This window comes from Liolophura sinensis, chromosome 10, assembly GCF_032854445.1.
Source record: "Liolophura sinensis isolate JHLJ2023 chromosome 10, CUHK_Ljap_v2, whole genome shotgun sequence".
In the NCBI taxonomy this organism is placed as follows: domain Eukaryota; kingdom Metazoa; phylum Mollusca; class Polyplacophora; order Chitonida; family Chitonidae; genus Liolophura; species Liolophura sinensis.
This window is the reverse complement of record NC_088304.1, coordinates 14,767,112-14,789,745: the sequence shown is the minus strand read 5'-3', so window position 1 is coordinate 14,789,745 and position 22,634 is coordinate 14,767,112. Positions and strand designations below refer to the sequence as shown.

General features: G+C 39.5%; 1 protein-coding gene across 1 annotated transcript; it reads right to left on the bottom strand.

Moving 5' to 3' along the window:
• Positions 1-1,168: 1,168 nt before the first annotated feature.
• LOC135476919 (interferon-induced GTP-binding protein Mx1-like) lies at positions 1,169-22,240 on the bottom strand. Its single transcript, XM_064757065.1, has 14 exons — positions 22,161-22,240; positions 20,325-20,542; positions 18,901-19,053; positions 18,182-18,330; positions 15,893-16,057; positions 10,823-10,961; positions 9,673-9,871; positions 8,921-8,996; positions 8,442-8,564; positions 7,226-7,367; positions 4,536-4,783; positions 3,122-3,239; positions 2,661-2,779; positions 1,169-1,393 (listed from the first exon to the last, which is right to left on the bottom strand). Exons 1-14 carry the CDS (start codon positions 22,238-22,240, stop codon positions 1,169-1,171), a joined length of 2,154 nt encoding a protein of 717 aa, XP_064613135.1.
• Positions 22,241-22,634: the final 394 nt, after the last annotated feature.

Here is a 22,634-nt window from a genome sequence, read left to right as displayed (position 1 = left end):
GGCTTAATGTTAAAATGAACAGATCATTTTTTGAGTGTATACAAAAAAATGGAATCGGTTTTAACTAACGTCTTGTTTCAACCCGAGATCTGTATAGTGTACAGGGCGAAATACCCCAGCGGTAAACACCCATTTTTTTGCAAGTACATGAAGTGGTATTTAACAACTACAAAATTGAAACCAGATATTTGATCAAAGCGCTTTTCATTTCCGTCTAAGCGAAAACTGTTTTGGCTGATTTCCACTGTAGCCTTCAGTAGAGAAACGTTGTAATCTGCCCCGATAAACTGATGATTTGTCTATGCCTTCCGTCAACCGTCGATTATAAGTTATAGTGGATTACAAACATTTCATCTGTGATCAAGGAATGGAAGAATATAATATTCTCTAGCAAATTAATAATTAAATGACAACTTTTTGCTCTTTATAATTTGTCTTCGTATATCTTGAATTATATGCCACGCGAGTGGACAACTCTCCTGAAGCAGTTGGTCGCCATGCTGGGGCCTAAATATTGCCAATGTTGCGCTAAAGCCATCATTATTCATTCAACTGGTTGGTTTATATGCTGTCATGGCGCGGTACAGATGTCTATAACCATTAAGTCACCTCTTGAGCCAATACGTGTAAGTCATCTTTACCAATTATCCCATGTACAATTATTTACGATAGTTTGGAGCTGGAAAAAACAAACACCGGCAAAATTTCAGGAAATGAATATAGCCAGTTCTAGGATGCACATTCAAACGTAATCATTCTCATGGGTGAGACGAAATATGACTTCAGTGGTCTCCCTTAGTTAATAAAGACGATGATGACCTTAGCAACTGGAAATAACGGGAAGTTAAAGTCATCAAGATGGTGGTAGAAAATGCATCCCGCTCTACCAACTTTTAGGCTATCTTCGTGTCCCTTGTAACAAGCCAATTGCAAGTTTCTCAAAGCCCATGGACAACCTTTGCTTCTTAGCTTGAGTTCATATGCCTAACATTTCAGAAAATGGCAGATAATGTGAATGTCAAATCCAGTCTAATTCTATGTGGGCAGACATGTCCATACACATATACATGGACATTGCCATACACGACTTCTGTTCCAGTAAAGAACAGATAATGAGAATATTAAACCCAGTTCAATTCTCTATGTTTTCATAGATACCACAGGGGCCTTACAAGGCGGCGAGTTGCCTCTCCGCTCTCCGCCACCTCTGCTGAAGGTCCAGCATCTCCTCACGGCGATGCGCAATCTCCTCTCTCTCCTTGAACAGGTCGTCGATGGCCGACGGGTTGGAAGCAATGCACAGCACGTACTCCTTGATCTTAGCGGAGAGCACCTTAAGGGTGTGGTAGTGTACTGACTGTGGTATAGTGTCCATGATACGCCGTGAGGCAACCTAATAATAAAAGAGAGCAAGACAATGATTTTATAAAAGATAATATCATAGATAGAAACAAAAATTCACATCTTGCCTAGCATAATTTCAAAATTAGGTATCAAGATATTCAGGAGGAGTCCACATTTGATCTATTTATTTGACCATAATACTGGAAGCCGTCGTATAAGTGAAATATTCCTGTGTGCGGCTTAAAACACCATATAAATAAATAATTATTTATTTTACAAATCGTTTATTATTCGGAGGATTACCTGAAGGATACGTGAAAAACAAATATAAAACGAAGAGTATGGTTTTAAGGAAAATGAAGGATGATATGCCAAAAAAGTGAAAAATAAACATTTGTGAGGTATGTTTTATATTTCTTAACAACTCGACTATTTTATATATATTTACCGCCAATGGGCGGAAATATTCGTCAATGACGTTATCGTTGAACATGCGGAGAAGGCGGAAATAGCTTGGCTACAACAGTCTGCAGGTCTCACATGTAATGCCTGATATAAAGCCTTATCTGATTTATTAAGGGCTGGTTTCGAGCTCACAACCTTGGTTTATAAACTTTCGGGTAAACACACAAGGGCAGTTGGTCAACGAGGGAATTTCAATGTACATTTGTTGTCATACTCTTAATTATTCTACGCGTGACATGGACGGCTATCTTCACTCTTTATTTTTGGTGGCTATTTTGCACATACGTGGGTAGGTAGCATGAGCTGGGCTTGAACTCATAGCGACCGCATTGCTGAGAGAATCATGTATCATTATGCTGCGCTAGTGCTCTAAACAACTGAGTCACGGAGGTCTCGAATACATAAGATGTATATTCAAGCCCATATCAGGACTATGCACTTAAACAATGACACGAACTACGCAGAAGATTTGAAATTTTTGACTTAACAACCCAATCTATGACACAAAAAGCCTTTTTTATCCCTCTTGGTCACCTTACCCATTGTGCCAATCTCTTGAAATATACTCTCTGCTTGGATAAGATTATTTTGAGCTCATTATAGGTGTTCTTTGTGGAATATAAACCAAGATGTGGTCAAAAACAAATTTGCCAATATCTGACATCAGGAGACCTTTAAAAGGTGGTTAAAGAAATCTGGTGATTTTAATTCCCGTTTTAGCCTTCTTCCCTCACCTAATGAAAATCCTGACATAGTTTCCTTTAAAATACAGCATTTTGCCTCGGCCATAATCATATTTAAAAATGTAAGATGTAACCAATGATACACTTAAATCAAAAAGCTGGGCGAACCTGCATGTAAGCCGACACGCCGTCCATGACGTCTTCAGCGTAGCGGTTCCAGCCTACCAACTTGTCTTCTCCTTCAGCCGCGTTCGGCTTCATTTTCTCGGCACTTTTCTTCACTGCATCTGTAGGACAGAAAAGGTCACATTATTTGTTTCCAATGCCAGTGTATCTGTTGTAATATATTTAAAGACGTACAGCAATGAGAGTAAAACCAGAGCAGTTTATAATGCTTCCACATGTCCAACTAAATCACATTATACAAACATCGGAACCACCAGTACGTGTCCCCATCTGGCCCACTGATCACCAAGGGAACTGCTAAAATTGTCAGACAGTACGATAATTGGCAAATGGTAACCCGTAACTTGTGATATTCAGACTGTTGTCAATTTACAATTTTTGGTATTTATGTTTATAACATAGCAGCTTAGAGAACGTTAGATCATCATCGCAGATAAACTAACTTAGCTGTTCGACATAGGTTCCGTCTTGGGTCCATACAGTGGACTCCTGGTCAAATATTTTCGTAATATCACTTTCTGTGCTCTGAATGGCGATCTGGAGGCGCTCGTCCACGATCTCCTGCAAAATAAAAACAAAGACACACCATAGTAAACCTGGCAGACTTGAAAACAAGTTCGTAGTTACACTGACGCAAAAATTAAGTTTCGGATGTTTCTGTCGAACAGTTTAATTTTGAACAGAAGCTTGTAATGTTAGAATAAACAAGGAACTTGTCCATTAGAATAAATCTATCAGCTAAAGAAAACCCTTAACTGTGGTCATTTGACAAAGAGGCCGGATTTCACCGGTTACGTGTACCATTTGTCAGCTATCTTACTGTCATCTCTGCTCTGGTTTTACTCTTCATACTGTAGCCGGATTTCACCGGTTACGTGCTACTCATTTGCCAGCTATCTCACTGTCATCGCTGCTCTGAATTTACTCTTCATACTGTAGCCGGATTTCACCGGTTACGTGCTACTCATTTGCCAGCTATCTCACTGTCATCGCTGCTCTGGTTTTACTCTTCATACTGTAGCCGGATTTCAGTGGTTACGTGCTACTCATTTGCCAGCTTTCTCACTGTCATCTCTGCTCTGGTTTTACTCTTCATACTGTAGCCGGATTTCACCGGTTACGTGGTACTCATTTGCCAGCTATCTCACTGTCATCTCTGCTCTGGTTTTGCTCTTCATACTGTAGCCGGATTTTACCGGTTACATGCTACTCATTTGCCAGCTATCTCACTCTCATCGCTGATCTGGTTTTACTCTTCATACTGTTGCCGGATTTTACCGGTTACTTGCTACTCATTTGCCAGCTATCTCACTGTCATTGCTGCTCTGGTTTTACTCTTCATACTGTAGCCGGATTTCACCGGTTACGTGGTACTCATTTGCCAGCTATCTCACTGTCATCGCTGCTCTGGTTTTACTCGTCATACTGTAGCCAGATTTCACTGGTTACGTGCTACTCATTTGCCAGCTATCTCACTGTCATCGCTGCTCTGAATTTACTCTTCATACTGTAGCCGGATTTCACCGGTTACGTGCTACTCATTTCCCAGCTATCTCACTGTCATCTCTGCTCTGGTTTTACTCTTCATACTGTAGCCGGATTTCTCCGGTTACGTGCTACTCATTTCCCAGCTATCTCACTGTCATCGCTGCTCTGGTTTTACTCGTCATACTGTAGCCAGATTTCACTGGTTACGTGCTACTCATTTGCCAGCTGTCTCACTGCCATCGCTGCTCTGAATTTACTCTTCATATTGTAGCCGGATTTCACCGGTTACGTGCTACTCATTTGCCAGCTATCTCACTGTCATCGCTGCTCTGGTTTTACTCATGTTGATGTGTTCTGTATTAGGCCTACCTTAACGCGTGTAGCCAGATTCGGATATTTGTCAAATGTGAGGGTGGCCATCTCGCGGAGGACTGTTTCCACATGATTACGGACCCCCGCCACGTACTCCATGGCGGGCTTGTTCCACGCCACCAGTAGGTAGGAAATAATGCTCTCACACACCGGGAAGCTGTTTACAAAACCAGGCAGTTCGCACCCTCTCTGCATTTTTAAAGTCTGCAAAATTCCTTCATCACGTTCCAAGCTTTCTTTCACCCCTGAAATCAACGAATTAAGGTTTGTGTTATTCAGTTGTCTTTTATCCCTAAAATTAACATTTTACATCAACATGCATGTCTGATTCAATTGTCCTTTTCTTTCAAAACCGACGAATACATGATTGTCTTGTTTAGTTCTTTATCCCTGGCAATCAAGGAATACTTAATTTTATAATTCAGTCATTAACCCTTAGAATCAAGGATAATGTGATTTTCGGATTCAGTTGTTCTTTACCACTAGAATCAACGAATGCATGATTATCTGATTCAGTCAGTTACATCTGGAATCAAGACAAGAGTGTTTGAATTCAGTTATTATTTACCCATAGAATCAACAAACACATAATTCTCTAATTCAGTTGCCCTTTTACGGACTACGAATTGTATACGAATGTCTGACTTGACGCTTATATTGCTATCAACGAATGATTGTCTGATTCAGTCATTTATCCCTAGAATCAACGAATACACGAATGTCTGATTCAAGTGTTCTTTACTTCTCGAATCAACTAATACATGATTCTCTGATTCGGATGTTCTATATCCTTTGAAATCAACGGGTACAAAATTGTCTGTTTCAGTTGGCCTTTTTCCCTGAAATCAGAAAATATATCACTCTAGGATTTATTTGTTAATCGCCATTATGGCGAGACGAGGGACGTTTTTTTTTCTAGCATTAAATTTCAAATCGTCCATTTGGCTGCTCGTTCGGGTTCTTTATTTACATTTCATTGTTTTACCTCATACTCTTATATGATAACGATCAGGTTTGTGGGCCTGAAGGCCTTTCCCAGGGGTTAGGCATGGACCTGAACCCCATATTGGTGGAAGACGAGTGGTCTTCAAGAATCGTTAGACTGCGCAGAATGCAACACAATCTGCTGCTGTCGACCATTTATTATCACCAAAACCTCACAGACAATCACGCAGGGATAAATTTACAAAGTCTTTCTCCAAGGCCTGGATTGAACCAGTACCAGAAATGCCCTATATATTGAAAGGTAAGTTCCTTAATCACTCAGGTTCGGTCCACATTCGTATACGGTTTAACGTCGACGTCTTTACGGGTTCGGTCCACATTTGTATACGGTTTAACGTCGACGTCATTACGGGTTCGGTCCACATTCGTATACGGTTTAACGTCGACGTCATTATTATTCCGGTCACGTCACGACAGACCTGGAGATTGACAGGGGGTCAACTCTGCTTCACCAGACTGCTGTGTCAAGTCACTGATTTGAATAAGACTGCGGAACATGGCATATTTTAAGTATAACTAACGAGGAGCGCGATATTCACCCAATGATTGTCTTCATAGACGTCAAAATTTCTATTAAATACGTCGACTTTTGCGCACGTGCATCAGTCCTGAGAACGGGAGGTGTCATTTTTAAGTTTGAGGTTAGGTTGTTGTTGATTAAGTAGGCGATATAGGTGGACATATTTGGTTGACATTCAACCTTTTCCGTCCTCTAACACGTTTATCCCCCAAGACCACAAATGTGTTTTCCACCTACAAAACTGAGCGCGATCGTATCGGTGAAACATTTCTGTGCATGGCGTGCCTGTGCATGTACTCCAAATGTTGTACAAACTCTCTGTACTTCAAATACTGTACAAATTCTCGTTACCCCAAATGTAGTACAAGCTCTCGGTGCCGTAAATGTAGTACAAACTCTCGGTACCCCAAATTTAGTACAAACTCTCGTTACCCCAAATGTAGTACAAACTCTCGGTACCCCAAATGTTGTACAAACTCTCGTTGCCACAAATGTTGTTCAAACTCTCTGTACTCCAAATGTTGTTCAAACCCTCGTTACCCCAAATGCGGTATAAACTCTCGGTACCCCAAATGTGGTATAAACTCTCAGTACTCCAAATAATGTACAAACTTTCGATACCCAAATGTTGTACAAACCCTCGTTACCCCAAATGTGGTATAAACTCTCGGTACCCCAAACGTAGTATAAACTCTTATTACTCCAAATAATGTAAAAACTCTCGATATCCAGATGTAGTACAAACTCTTGGTGCCCCAAATGTTGTACAAACTCTCTGTACTTCAAATGTTGTACAAATTCTTGTTACCCCAAATGTAGTACAAGCTGTCGGTGCCGTAAATGTAGTATAATCTCTTGGTACCCCAAATTTAGTATAAAGTCTCGTTACCCCAAATGTAGTACAAATGCTCGGTACTTTAAATGTAGTACAAACTCTCGGCACCCCAAATGTTGTACAAACTCTCGGCACCCCAAATGTAGTACAAACTCTCTATACCCAAATGTTGGACAAACCCTCGTCACCCCAAATGTAATACAAACTCCCAATGCCTCAAATGTTGGACAAGCTCTCGGTACACAAAATGTTGTTCAAACTCTTGCTTGCCTAAATGTAACAAAAACTATCGGTACTTCAAATGATGTACAATCTTTCGTTACCCACCTAGTTCAGTCACCTCACGGATCTTGTGGGCAAACGTGTGCGTTTCTTCCCTCCACATAGAGAAGAGCTTCACCTTGTTTTCCTGATGTCTGTACAAGCCACTACAAACCTTCTCAATGCTATCCGTGTATTCTGTCAACAGCTGTAACGCAATCAGGCGAATCTTATTCAAATGGAAAGAAACTTTAAACGTGATTTGATTGGTTTGATTGGTGTTTCACGGCGTAGTCATAAACATTTCATATACGATGGCAGTCGGCATTTTTTGTTGGGCAGGGGTGTGTGATAAACCGACGGCCACCAGCTTACCACGTAAGACACCATTGAAAGGCGGCTCCTCTGATTGTATTGTGCTAGCGTGTTAGGCCACGGAGAAACTTTTATCTTCCAATTATATGTTACAGTCACATTTTAAACGGTTTTAAGCTTCGTTTTCAGCTGTAAGTGGGAAGATCTTCAGCACACTGTGGACGGTGATGGATTTCCCACAGGCCTTCCCCGGTTTCTTCCCACCATATAGTGCTGACCACAATCGTATAAATGAAATATTCACGAGTATGGCGTAAAACACCAATCAAATAAATAAATAAACGGTTTTAAGGGGCGGGAAAATATATACCCTTAAATGGCATACATGCCTCCAGACTAACGTTAAACTGTGCACAGAAAGTATATTTATCTTTGCTGAAATATTAAATAAACTGAATTGCACATGAATGTAATAAACTGTACTATAACAAACTGTTTACATTGAAAAGAAGGGAATACAATGCTAAATTTACGTCATGCTACCGAAACACGTTATTGCAAACTTTGCCTGGAACATGCGACGATTTAGTCCCCAAGTTTAAACAAAATTTATTTCTTTATTTATTTGATTGGTGTTTTATGCCGTAACCCTATCGTTTATCATTTATATGCATGGATTGAATATACAGAAACAGATACTTCATATGCACCAGTAGGTCTACATATTAGGACGAAAACGTACGCCCCATGTCAGTATATATAGGTGAATGTAAAACGAGAAAGTCAATGTGTTTAGTCCTATCGATGCTAAAACTGCACCATAAAATAAAGACGCCTTGCTGAAAATGATTCAATAAAATGTCTTTTATTCTTTCATATACTCTTAGTTTTTCTGTTAACGGTGACTTGTTTTGGTTTTAAATTTCAGTTGTTTTTTCTTAGTTTTTTAAATAGTTTTTGGACTTACGGACAGAAATTCTCTCCTCCTCTCCTCCTCATCAGTTGATGGTCCCTTGCCAAGTTCCGCGATGTCTTTCTTGATTTCACTAAGTTTGTCACTCACAACCCGATTCATTTCAGGTAAACATTGCTGAAATATGAAGTTATGATTCCGGTAAACACACCAACGAAAGTCTCGCTGAACATTCTGGTCGGCTTCTTAGCTTTCAGTGGCTATGATATGAACGATTTGACTGTATTCCAGCTGTAATTACGCTTCATTCTGCAATTGAAATGACTGTTTTCTTAAATTATACACTTGTTCCTAGTACACATAGCAACCGGCGCCATAACTAACTGGTTCCTCCTGCTACATTTCCTCCCAAAGGTGAATTTACATAGCAACATAGAAATCTCAAAACACAAGTTGCCAAGATTTTTGCAGGCAAAATGAAATGTTGTAAAGTATTCATAACATGCCAAGAAATTTCAAACTTTTTGACTTACCCTAATCCGAGAAGTCAACTCCTTTACCATTTTTTCGGAGAGTCGTCTTATCCCGAAAATAGACGGATTAAGATATCTGCCAAAAAACATGTACGATTTGTGAAGCCCTGAGAAAATAGAGGCTTTCTAAGGTTGCTGCATGTGTCCAAAATATAAATGATTGCGGAATATCGTCTCTAGAATTTCTGCTTCCGTAAAATGAGAATGTTTGCCGAAATTCGACTCTACATATATCCTAGTTTAATACTTGGGCTTACCCAAAATGTTGATGATGAGTGCGGAAAATGCTCTCCGATGTTACTCAAAAATTCAGAAAGGCGTCTCTGATATGTTAGCTTACTCAAAATGAGGATGATTGCTTAAAATGTTCTCCAATGTCACCCAAAATCAGGATGACTTCAGAAAATCGTCTCTAATATCTTAGCTAAGACAAAGTGAGGATGATTTCAGAAAATCGTCTGCATGGTATCTGAGCTTAATCTATATTCAGCTACATCAGTACATATTAAAATAAGGATGATTGCATAAAATCTTATCTAACATATGAGCTGACTCAAAATGTAGGTGATTTCACAAAATGGTCTCCAATGCCTGAGCGTACCCAAATTGAGGACTGCCTCGGATGTTTGCGGAAAATCTATAATATGCGGGCTTACTCAAAATAAGAATAACTGCAGAAAATCTTATTTAACATTCGCGCTTAACCAAAATGAGAATGGTTGCGGAGAATCGACTGTAATATTTAATCTTACCCAAAATGAGGATGACTGTGGAAAAAATCCTCTTCTTTCCGACACGCTTCCTGAAGGGGAATTCCTCTCTCGACCTCATCCTGGTTTCGACACCGTACGGCAAACATCCCGAGGTTCAGCTTTACTTTCTTATTATTTAGTGTGTCCAGGACAAATTTTTCTGAGCCCGGCCCCACCAAATCCATTTTCGTTACCACTCCTGTAAATATCATTAAAAGCTGCATAGGGGGTCATATTTTGGCATTAATTCAGATTTTACGGTACACTGTTCCACAAAGTATGTGATATTTTATGGTATTTTCTAATGAAACACAATTATGAATGTATAGTATTTTAATTGGGTAAACATTTTTTAAATAATACTGAGATAATTAGCAAAGAAATTATTCCTTGAAGCAGCTTATTTCTTCATCAAAACACTTATTATTGTGTTATTTTTGAATGGGTATCTTACATTTTAATAGAATTGCAATGTACAGTTTTCTTGCTAATTTGGTTGAAAAAAAGGAAGAAAGTCCAACTCAGTTAATTAACCGATTGACCTATGACAACGATTTGGAAGAGTCGGATTCAAAATTTTACTGATAACATATTATTTTTAAAATCAACCTGTTTCACTGTAAAGTGTGATTGCATTTGTAATCTCTTCGCCAATTGTTCGGCATCGATTTAAGGCATCGTCAGTCATTATTTCACTCATTCATTCATTCGTTATTTCACTCATTCATTATTTCACTCATTCATTCATTCATTCGTTATTTCACTCATTCATTATTTCACTTATTCATTAATTCATTAATTCCTTCATTCGCTCATTTCTTCACTTCTTATTTCACTCATTCATTATTTCACTCATTCATTTAATCGTTCATTTATACGTTATTTCACTCATTCATTATTTCACGCATTCGTTTATTTGACCTCGTATAAAAAGCGTCTGTTTCATGTTTTTTTATTTTATTTTGAATGTTGTCATTCTCATGTCGAAAAAGGTTCTAACGTTTCCTGGTTTTAATATGCTCTCGTCACGATATGGTTGAAAAAGTTCCGTTGAAACGCATTCATTCATTCGTTCATTCAGAAACAGACACGGCACCCGACAAACTTATATAAACGTAATCAGAATGAGACAAGATGTCTCTATGATTACCCATTGTTCTCTTCAGCTCGGGATCGACGTCTCTAGCCAACCGGAAGGCGGCTACCGTGTCGACGTCAGTTCCCGCAGGAAATACGGCCAGTATGATGGTGTTATCCGACTTGATGAACTTTTTTATTAGCTGAATAATCTGTAATAAACCAGTAGTTGTTAAATCATTAGTTGTTATATCTAAAAGAAAATACTTTTATATCCCACGGGTACAATAAGACACAGTAAATGTACACACCAAATGACTCCTCTTCATCATATGTCTGAAACTTTGTTAAGCACGACGTAAAAATAAAGGCCTACACACACTTTGATTTTTTTTTTTTTTGCGAAATCGTTATCTACATAGAGAGAAGTTCGTGGATGTCATATCGGATTGATGCATGTCATTATTTAAAATAACAGTATCATGTTTGATGCTTTTTGAGATTTACAATTTTATGGTATAGCACCGACAACATTGCCCAATATTGGCTAAGATCGCTCCGTGTTTCGCAGGCCTGCTGACAGTAAGATCTAGACGGTCTACAAATACAGCTATATTGCTGGAAAAAAATTTCCGTCTCTGGGTACGTTGGTTCGAAACTCGGTGTTGACAAAGCCATTTTTCAGTGATAGGATCTGTTGTACATACATAAAACGACAGCACCGCTAATAAAAACATAGTACTGTTATCGTTATATACAACTGAAAACAACCTGCGGGTGGTCGTGGGTTTCCCCAGTGCTCTGTCCAATTTCCTTCCACAATAATACTGGCCGGAGTCGTATAAGTAAAATATTCTTGAGTACGGCGTAAAACACCAATCAAAAAGAACACCAGTTGTGGTATGAAGGTAGACTTGAAAAGGGAGACGCTTGAAGAACATAATTTTGTATTATCATCTTGATATGTGGGAAAAAGTACACACGCCAAGTAGACACATTTTGGAATATCATTCCAATACTTTAGAACATCATTCCAATACACTAAAACATCATTCTAATACACTATAGAACATCATTATAATACACTGGAACATGCTTCTAATGCGCTAGAACACCGCTCAGTACACCAGAACGTCAGCCTAATCAACCTGTTGATAATATACACTGCACACTGTGCATAGGTATTAAATAAGACATGGCGTCTTATTGTTTCGCTCATGTAAAGATGGAGTCATAAGCATAAGTAGATTCCCAATCATTATCATCCTGCCTTAGTGAAGTATGTTTCTTGAAGCACACCCTAGTCACTGTATGGAAAGGGGTTTTATCGTTGGTGTTTCACGCCATATCAAAGAATACTTCAATTATGTGACGGCGATATTATGCAGCATTATGATTTGAGGAAGTGTAAGCCAACACCAGGCCAACCATTCTTTGGCTTTACGGTGATCCTGGGCTTCAACAGGCAAGGAAGCTAAATTTGACACATGATTTAATATGACACGATCTGGAACTAAAGCATGAAATTTGCAAAACCATGAAAGTATAGAATTGTCCACTTCTGTATATACATGTGTATGCTTTCAAAAAAAAACTCGAGCCGGGAATAAATAGCTCCCCTCGTTGTAGTTTATCTGTAATCTTTCCTTATCCTTAAGTACGACGTTAAACCCCAAGCACTCACTCAATCCTTATCCGTAAGTACGACGTTAAACCCCAAGCACTCACTCAATCCTTATCCTTAAGCATGACGTTCAACCCCAAGCACTCCCTCACGCCTTATCCTTAAGTATGACATTAATCCCCAAGCACTCACTCACTCCTTTTTTCAAGCACGACGTTAAACCCCAAGCACATACTCACTCCTTATCGTTAAGCACGACGTTAAACCCCAAAGACTCACTCAATCCTTTTTCTTAAGCATGATGTTAAATCCCATGCACTTACTCACTCCTTATCCTTAAGTATGACGTTAAACCCCAAGCACTGACTCACTCCTTATTCCGAAGTACGACGTTAAACCCCAAGCACTCTGTCAATACTTATCCTTAAGCACGAAGTTTAACCCCAAGCACTCACTCACTCCTTATCCTTAACAGGGAATTTCTTTAGCCAAAAGAACTTTAATTGGCGGCCGCATTGGGAGTAACAGAAATCAACGGAAAACAAGAACGTTTAATCAGTAATTATAAACCTGCATTTTGGTAGTGAGACCCGGTCATTCCAGCTATATACCTTGTCGCCACCCTTTGCAAATGACCGTCAGTCTGCACTAGATGGTCTTGGCGTTTGAAATAACGGTGAAGAGATTATTTCAACAAACCATGCGAAGGCTTTAGCAGGACGTGCAGTCTTTTAAACCATACCAATAATACGCAATCATGCATACCGATGTGAAATGCTGAATGTGCTCAAAAACGAAAATATATACGATTATATCTTAAAAAGAACCCACTTCAGGAGGTGTTGATAACTTGTGTAGTTGACTCATGTGTAAGCTTACTTTAACATCGAGAACATCCAGTATACAACAAAAACAAACTTTTAGTACCATGTCTTGATGGTCAGATAAGCACATATAAACCGTACAATTAGCTTTGGATAATGACTGTTAAGGTTCCGGGAATGAAAAGCAGAGTATGTGTCTGAAATAACGCTGTAAAGTGTACACCTAATGACTGTCGAGTTTTGCTAAAAGATGCGATGAGTGAAAGAACGGTTGTAAAACGTAGTAGTAGTACGGAAGCAATGAAAGATGTGGCCTTTTGCACATGTAAACCGTAAAATTAGCTTTGGATAACGACTGTTAAGGTTCTAGGAACGACAAGCAGCAGTATGTGTCTGAAATAACGCTGTAAAATGTACAGCTAACGACCGTAGAGCTTTGCGATGAGTAAAAGTACAGTTGCGAAAGTTGTAGGTAGTAGCAGACCGGAAATATAACTCATGCTCAGGTAATTTGAACAAAGGGTTCAAATTTGGGGTAGCGGATCTGAGGAAAGCATCTGTATCCAGACATGCATAGACATGCATCGGAAAAGGTCATCTCCTTCCGTCGCAACCTGATAACATATCACACGTCCAAGACAGCACTTAACAGCGGCGCAACGCTTCGATTTGACCCAATTGAAACTAGAAATTTAATACCCCTGTGTCAAAAAACAACCAGCTAATTAATAATCGATCTGTGGAAATTTTCCGCAGATTTTGTTAATTGGTTTTAGGACAAAACATATACAGTGCTACAGATCCGGAATGGAGTAACGAATAGAATCATTTAGAGGAACAGGGGGCCTCCGTGGCTCAGTCGGTTAGCGCGCTAGCGCAGCGTAATGACCCAGGAGCCTCACACCAATGCGGTCGCTGTGAGTTCAAGTCCAGCTTATGCTGGCTTCCTCTCCGGCCGTAAGTGGGAAGGTCTGACAGCAACCTGCGGATGGTCGTGAGTTTCCCCCGGGCTGTGCCCGGTTTCCACCCACCATAATGCTGGTCGCCGTCGTATAAGTGAAATATTCTTGAGTACGGCGTAAAACACCAATCAAAAAAAAAATGGTCATGGTCAGTGGAAATAATGTTAAAACTTCATGTGAAAAAGATGCTAGTATTAAGCTCATAGGATTCAACACAGAAATGCAATGTTCACAGTCAGACATACAGGCAGTATATTCCGAGCTCGACACTGATACGGTGACTCAAGGCCATATCGGGGGGACAGAATTGCTACGCCCACAGTCAGATACACGGTCAGCATATCCCAGGCTTGACACTGATACCGTGACTCAAGGACATATCGGGGGACAGAAATGCTACGCCCACAGTCAGCTACACGGTCAGCATATCCCATTCTTGACACTGAGACTGTGACTCAAGGTCATATCGGGGGACAGAATTGCTACATCCACTGACAGACACACTGTCAGCTTATTCCAAGCTTGACACTGAGACGGTAACTCAAGGACATAACGGGCGACAGAATTGCTACGCCCACAGTCAGATACACAGTCAGCATATCCCAGGATTGACACTGATACGGTGACTCAAGGCCATATCGGGAGACAGAATTGCTACGTCTACAGTCAGATACACGGTCAGCATATCCCAGGCTTGACACTGAGACGGTGACTCAAGGTCATATCGGGGGGACAGAATTGCTACGCCCACTGACAGACACACGGTCAGCTTATTCCAAGATTGACACTGAGACGGTGACTCAAGGACATATCGAGGGACAGAAATGCTACGTCCACAGTCAGATACACGGTCAGTATATCCCAGGCTTGACACTGAGAAAGTGACTCAAGGGCATATCGGGGGACAGAATTGCTACGCCCACTGACAGATACACGGTCAGCATATTCCAAGCTTGACACTGAGAAAGGGACTCAAGGTCATATCGGGGGACAGAATTGCTACGTCTACAGTCAGATACACGGTCAGCATATTCCAAGCTTGACACCTACAAAGGGGATAGAACTGCTATATTCAAAACAACATACACTGTCAGCAGTTTACAGACACCGAGAAACAGACTCAAGGCCATCTTAAATAACGTCATTTTGTATTCTTTTCGACAATCCCAGTACGAGTCAACTATGAATGTCACAGTTAAATACCGACACAATATGGACGTAAATTGATACGAGGCCAAATTTTCCCATTTATATGTGTCACCATTTACCAATCATCACACTGTCGTCGCGGCTCTGGGATAACTCTCTGTTTGAGTATTTAATGTTATGGCATACACCTAATTGGGTGTGGAAATGTTTGTATTTAGAAGAAGCACTCCATAAAATGCATTATTTTTATGCATTATTCCCACTCGGCCCTCAGCCTCTTCCAGACGTACTATGGCTGCAATACTTCCACAGTGCATGACGTTGAGACATGCGCATTCATTCCAAGTTACCCTAAATGTCATTTCGATCGGTTTCGGCGTGAAACTTCATGTGCGATTATCTTTCTCAAATTTTCGCTACACTCACGTTACAGATTAATTTAAAAGAAGAACTACAGTGGCACATTGTATTTTATATCGTTTGACAGCATGACTACCCATTGCTCATAATGTTGTGTCGCATTGGATGGATGTCCCAAAGCCACGAGGAAGTGAGACGGTCTTTGCCACAAATTCCCAACTCACCGACGGGTCATATCTTTTCTCTAGGCCACAGTACCGTGACTCTGCCTGGTGCTGTTTTGGACGAGAAACTGCGAGATTCTCGCGCTCTCGCACGCGACAGAAGTTGCACCTACACTCAGAATTTGTCCTTCCCCATGGCAGCACAGGGACTTTCCTCTGGAGAACCTATGCACACAAGTCAGGAAGATAATGCGTTGAGGCCAGGTTAGATGAAGGTAATGCCACTGTTTCTTATGATTTTTATTTGTTTTCATATCAACTATTGACTGAGATACTTAATTAATGATTTCAATTTCGGTGAGACCATAACTCATGAAAATATCACCTTCACCTAAATGAGAAAAAAAAAACATGTTCAAAATGAAAGATCTGTTTAGTGACTGAACATCTCCATATTTACAAATACATGTATGTCTACCATAGGCTGTGAAAATAATTAATGACAAGCAAATGGAATTGTTGATTTTATGTTGATATATAAAATACTGGGACATCCACTCTTTTAGGTAGGCCTATTTATGATTTATGAGTTTTTGACAATGCTGTTTCATGTGACGATCAGGTTTGAAAACTGATCCAAAACATTTTTCATCTCTCCGGGGACTCCTCCCGTGGAGCACATTTCCGGGTTTAAATATAAACCCAACCAGCCTGGCGAACACCAGAATAATCACGATGGTAGGATGACAGAGTATAAATAACATTGGGTTTCCTCCGGAATTAATCACAAAGAAAAACAAACATCGTCTTGTATGATAACCAGCGGCAAAAGTAACTTCCCCATTTTTGAGCATGGGAGCTTCTCTATATAAGCGGGAAAACGTTATGGAGGAAAGACGTCATCACAGTTTGTCCGAGGTTATCTTAAAGTTAGAGGCTTACTCCCAAACAGTTAACGTTTAACGTTATTCCAAACTCAATAGACTGTATGCGTTGATAAAAGAGGACAATGTCAAACGTGTCTAGTGTGCAATGCCAAGCTGGTAGAACATGTACATATACGGCACTCTCTCCTGAAAACCCTACTAGGAATCCGGAGAATATTAAAACGACTGTAAGGTCGCCAAATGATAAACTGGTACACAGAATGACAAATACACGAAAAAAAAACATATACGGAATCAAGCATGATCAGTAATAAGATTCACTTATACGAGGGCACCCTGCATTATGGAGGGAGAAAATCGGAAAATCGGTAAACCACGGCCTCAGGTTGCTGGCAATTCTTTCCACGTACGACTGGCGAGGGAGCCAGCATGAGCTGGACGTATTGGTTAATAATGAACTATCTTTATCATGGTTATGTAGCTGGACAAAGATGTACATAGACCTCTATTGCCGATGCAAGAAATCGTACATTTTGAAATCCTATTTTGAAACATCTAACGCGATACATAAAAAATTACCACCAGAGCACACTTGAATGAAAAGCATGCCAGTGATATTCAGACGAAATATGTATCATTCAAGTTACAGTTAGTAGCAAGACTACCAAAGAGCTCGCCTGTAGGAACCACATGAAGGTAAAAATTTAGCTCCATAATAAGGTAAAGAAACATTTACCTTACCAGGAATTCCAATACAAATAAAACGTGGTGGACATGAATTTTATAATTTTCAGTAATTAACACACACATAGGGCAGCAACCGTGAAACATCACCTTCATGTTAATTATTTATTCATTCATGTGAATGTGATTATGAATGTAAATGTTTCGCTATACACATGTGAAACATTTACCTGACAGCTGATTCTAACACAGAAAAACTGGAGAAAGCAGTGGATTTTGTAATATGCAAACCTGATCTCAATACACACAGTACTTAAAGTTTTAAAACACAATCCCTGACATTTGCCTTAGCATTGCTTACCGTGTTATTGGGTGTCGGCGTTGACTCCGACGCCCAAGGTATGACATAGCTACAAAGTACAGGTGAGCTAAAATATTAAAATTCTGTTAAAATAATCCTTTTTGCTTTACTTAATTGAATCAGTTCAAATCCTTCACTGTTTTTGCACGTATTTTGTATTTCACCCCCTTGCCTTTTGTTCTCAGCGGATGTTTAGTTCCTATAACAACTCGTAACTTTCGTAACTGTTTTTACTGAATGCAAGGCAAATAAAACATAGTACTTTATCATCAAAGTGCAAAAATATTGAGTGTTTGGGTCATAAAGGCACGTAATAGTGAGTTTATTTTGGTCCACACTCAGTTGTTAAAAACATGTTCTACATGTGAACGGTAGTAGTGATGTTGGTCTCTTGATCGTCTAGGGGAGACAACTCACCTGTTGCTCTATTTGAGCGTTAGCCTCCGAGTAACGGGCGATTCCGGGCAAGTCAATTAAGGTCAGATCTGGCACGTCCGGCGATTCAACTTCCAGGGTGATCAGGCTGTCGCTTATACCGGAAGTGTCTCCCATAATTCTGGATTGTGCTGAAAAGTAAGCTCATTAGCACAATTTGAAGAGTGGTTAAACTACATTGTCAGTGACTCTCTAAAAACTTGAAAACTGTTTGGGGTAGTGGACGGTTTATATTATAGTTTTAAGAGGGATAACACCTCCAGTTGTAAACGGGATAACATATTAATTTACACAACCAGTTGTATGTGAGCTTAGCATTTTTGCGCACTCATCCACTTGTAAATGAACTAACATGTCAGCCCATTCTTCCAGTTCTAAGTGAGATAACATGTTAATGCACTCATCCAGTTGTAAGTGAGATAACATGTTAACGCACTCACCCAGTTTTGCGTGAGACAACATATTAAAGCAACTCATCCAGTCGTATGTGAGATTACATGCTAACGCTCTTATCCAGTGGTAAGTGAGATTACATGCTAACGCACTAATCGAGTTGTAAGTGAGATAGCATGTTAACGCATTCATCCATTGATAAGTGAGATAACACTCTAACGCAGATAGTAAGATACAAGAAAATTCTTAGGTCATCCTATCTATTATTCAGTAAATACACTAGAAAGAAACATAACTGTTACAATTACCTTCTTTAACACCTTCTCCGACTTCAGACGAGTTATTTATTTCCGTGTTCACGTGCTGACCTTTGTGGTCCTTGTACTGGATACGACATCGCCAGCCGGTGCCAATTCTTGCCGTGCGCATGCGCATCTCAAGCGGAGTCCGAGTTACGATTCCTGCAACAAATATATACATACATATTGAAAAATATTAACTGTGTCTTTAAATTATGAAGGAGGACACCGCTGACTGATCGCTACCCTCAGATTAATGGTATCGATGACTGGTATGCAGGATTTTCTGGAATACATGTGGCTTTTGGTAATGAGGTTTATATCGTCTAGTGTTTTCCGGTAGTTGGAATTTATGGGCATTCCGGTTTCCTTCACGTGGAATGACTGGACATACCGGTTTCCTTCGTTTCAAATGACTGGACATTCCGGTTTCCTTAGCGTCAAATGACTGGGCATTCCGGTTTCACCTGTACAATCGCGATCAGTTTCATGGATAGAACAATCCGGAATGCTCGACCATTTGCAAGTTACAATCGAACATTCCCCTAAGTGGCACCGAGAGATGCTCGCCATCTCGATAGAAGATAAGTGGTTTTACAAAACAACCACACAAAAGCCATACGGAACTGTGTACTCATGTCATAGATTATGTTCCAATATAGTCAGAAGAGATGCAAATGCCTTGTCCATAGTTGTAGGTTCTATCTTGCTGTGAAATTTTTATGTCGTCATGTCGTCTACATGTATAAAGTCTACATGTGTATAAAGTGTTCTTAATCAAGAAGTGTGTTGGACAATGCTTTGGTGCCTACTGTGGAATATACTTTGTAGTTATGTACAAGGTGTAAAGGGTTTCCTAATGAGTGTACCTGACAATGCCGTGTTGAAAACCATGGGATATACTTTGTAGTTATTTACAAGGTGTAAAAGGTTTCTTAATCCGTGTCCTGGACAATGATGTGTTTCCTACTTTGGAATATACTTTGTAGTTTTGTACAAAGTCTGATAGGTTCCTTGTTCAGTTTGCTGGACAATGCTTTGTTGTTCACTAGGGGATGCATACTGTAGTTATGTAAAAATCCCAGAAGGTTTCTTATTCAGCTTGCTGGACAATGCTTTGTTGTTCACTAGGGGATGCATACTGTAGTTGTGTAAAAATCCCAGAAGGTTTCTTATTCAGTTTGCTGGACAATGCTTTGTTGTTCACTAGGGGATGCCTACTGCAGTTATGTAAAAATCCCAGAAGGTTTCTTATTCACTTTGCTGGACAATGCTTTGTTGTTCACTGTGTTATATATGTTGTACGTATGTATAAGGTTTGGAAGATTTCACATACTCAGCATGCTGAAAAAAGTGTTATTGCTCTTGTAAATCAGGGTGTTGTATCAAACTCGTTGCACCGTCACAAAACACTTAAATGTGTCAACTCTTACCATCTCCCCTGGGTAATTGGATGCCGGACAGAGCCTCCAAACAGGATGATTTTCCCACACTCTGATCCCCTATAACGACGATCTTTGGAAGCTGGAAACCCCGTCCTTCTAAACCAAGGGAGCGAATTAAGTCAATGGTGTCAAGTAGAGGGCGCGCGTGTTGGTCAAAGGAGGTTTTCAGAGATGTGATTACGTAACCTTGTCCGATCGTATCCCAGCTGAAAATGGAGGTAAAAGATGAACCGAGGTATTGTCATACTTACAGCCCAGACATGCATTTAGTTTATGGCACTTTTGTTTAATGTTGGTCTCCACAGTTCTTATGCAAGACTCGATCAAAGATTTTATGTGGCATTTTGTCAGATAAATTCTGTGCATAATGAGTTCTACATCTTATTGTAAATCTTTTTTATATACATTTCGTCTGGTTGTAAATCACTAGACTTAAAAAGTAAAAAATCATGTTGTCATTACGTTACCTTAAAAAGCATCACAATTGACAATATTACGGTCACTTTGCCTATATTAACATATTTAACCTAGCACTCTGTCTAACAGTTTGTCTGGCATCTAACAGTTTGTCTGGCATTTTGCCCCAGGCAGTGCGTAACACATGACATACCTACGTAACACATGATATATATATATATATATATATATATATATATATATATATATATATATATATATATATATATATATATATATATATATATATATATATATATATATATATATATATATATATATATATATATATATATATATATATATATATATATATATATATATATATATATATATATATATATATATATATATATATATATATATATTATATATACGTATTTCGTGAACAAAATATTGAAGAAACCACTACAGCGATGTAGGTAACTGCCACAACTAGACCTAACGTTATCTGAAGAGCCGACATTTGACGATTGATTGACTGATAGTTGTTTAGCAATGACCTCAAGAATGTTTCACTCGTGCTTATATTGTGGGTAAAGGAAACTGGAATGTCTGGAGTAAACTGGAATAAACTCTAAATACGTACGTTCAACCATCAATCAGTCAATCCAAATTTCAGTAGAGACATTTATTACAAATACCGTAAAAGACATATGATCTCTGTAAATGAGATAATATATTAACACGCGCGCAACAAACGAGAAGTAATTCTTATATATTTGACCAAGCATAGAATGTTTTTTCACAGATTGTTTCATCCCAAGTTTTGTTTCAAAGCAGAAGTGAAATGAAATGATGTCTTTTGGCCAAATGAAGCAAGATAAGTCTAATTATGTGCCTGAATGGTATAAGTCTAATTATGTGCCTAAATGCTATAAGTCTAGTCATGTGCCTAAATGGTATAAGTCTAATTATGTTGCAAAAATGGTATATCTAAATGTGTGCCTAAATGGTATAGTTTCTGTGTAAAATCATAACCCTCAGTCGGTTAGCGCGCTAGCGCAGCGTAATGACCCAGGAGCCTCTCACCAATGCGGTCGCTGTGAGTTCAAGTCCAGCTCATGCTGGCTTCCTCTCCGGCCGTAAGTGGGAAGGTCTGACAGCAACCTACGGATGGTCGTGAGTTTCCCCCGGGCTGTGCCCGGTTTCCACCCACCATAATGCTGGCCGCCGTCGTATAAGTGAAATATTCTTGAGTACGGCGTAAAACACCAATCAAATAAATAAACAAATAAATAAATAAAATCATAACCCATTGATGAAGGGCGGATAAACAAGCTGAATGAAAGAGCCTGAAGGAAGGGAGACAACTCTTGCTGGTCAGACTCCAGCAACACAGAGGTGTCCAGGCAGCAGTGTATGTACCTGGATTGCGACTTGGCTGATTCTTCTGGTGTCGCCGAGTCCTCATTAGCCGAATGAAACTTAAGGCCACTGGTCGCCATATTTCACCTGTAATTAAAATTACGTTTCATTCATCAAAGTTTTGTTAACCTTAGGTAAGTAGGTCCCACTCATTTTAAATTTTTATTCACTGACGTATTATTATGCGTACCTAAGTATATTAACTACCGGACAAAAGAAACATATAACTTTTAAATGCAGTTTTTTCTATGGAAAAATAAGTTGAATAAGTTTGAACGTTGTGCGAATACGTTTGCACATAAGCACCCTGTGTACACGTCACTTTTTAACGAGAATGAAATTGGTGTAAGACATTATGAAAAATCTGAAAAACATAGTTTCGGGCCCTGTTGAAAATTCTCGATAATGACCGCTGTTATGTACGACGATTTAACGTTTTCATGTACTGTTAGTCTGCGGACCTTTGTGAAAGCA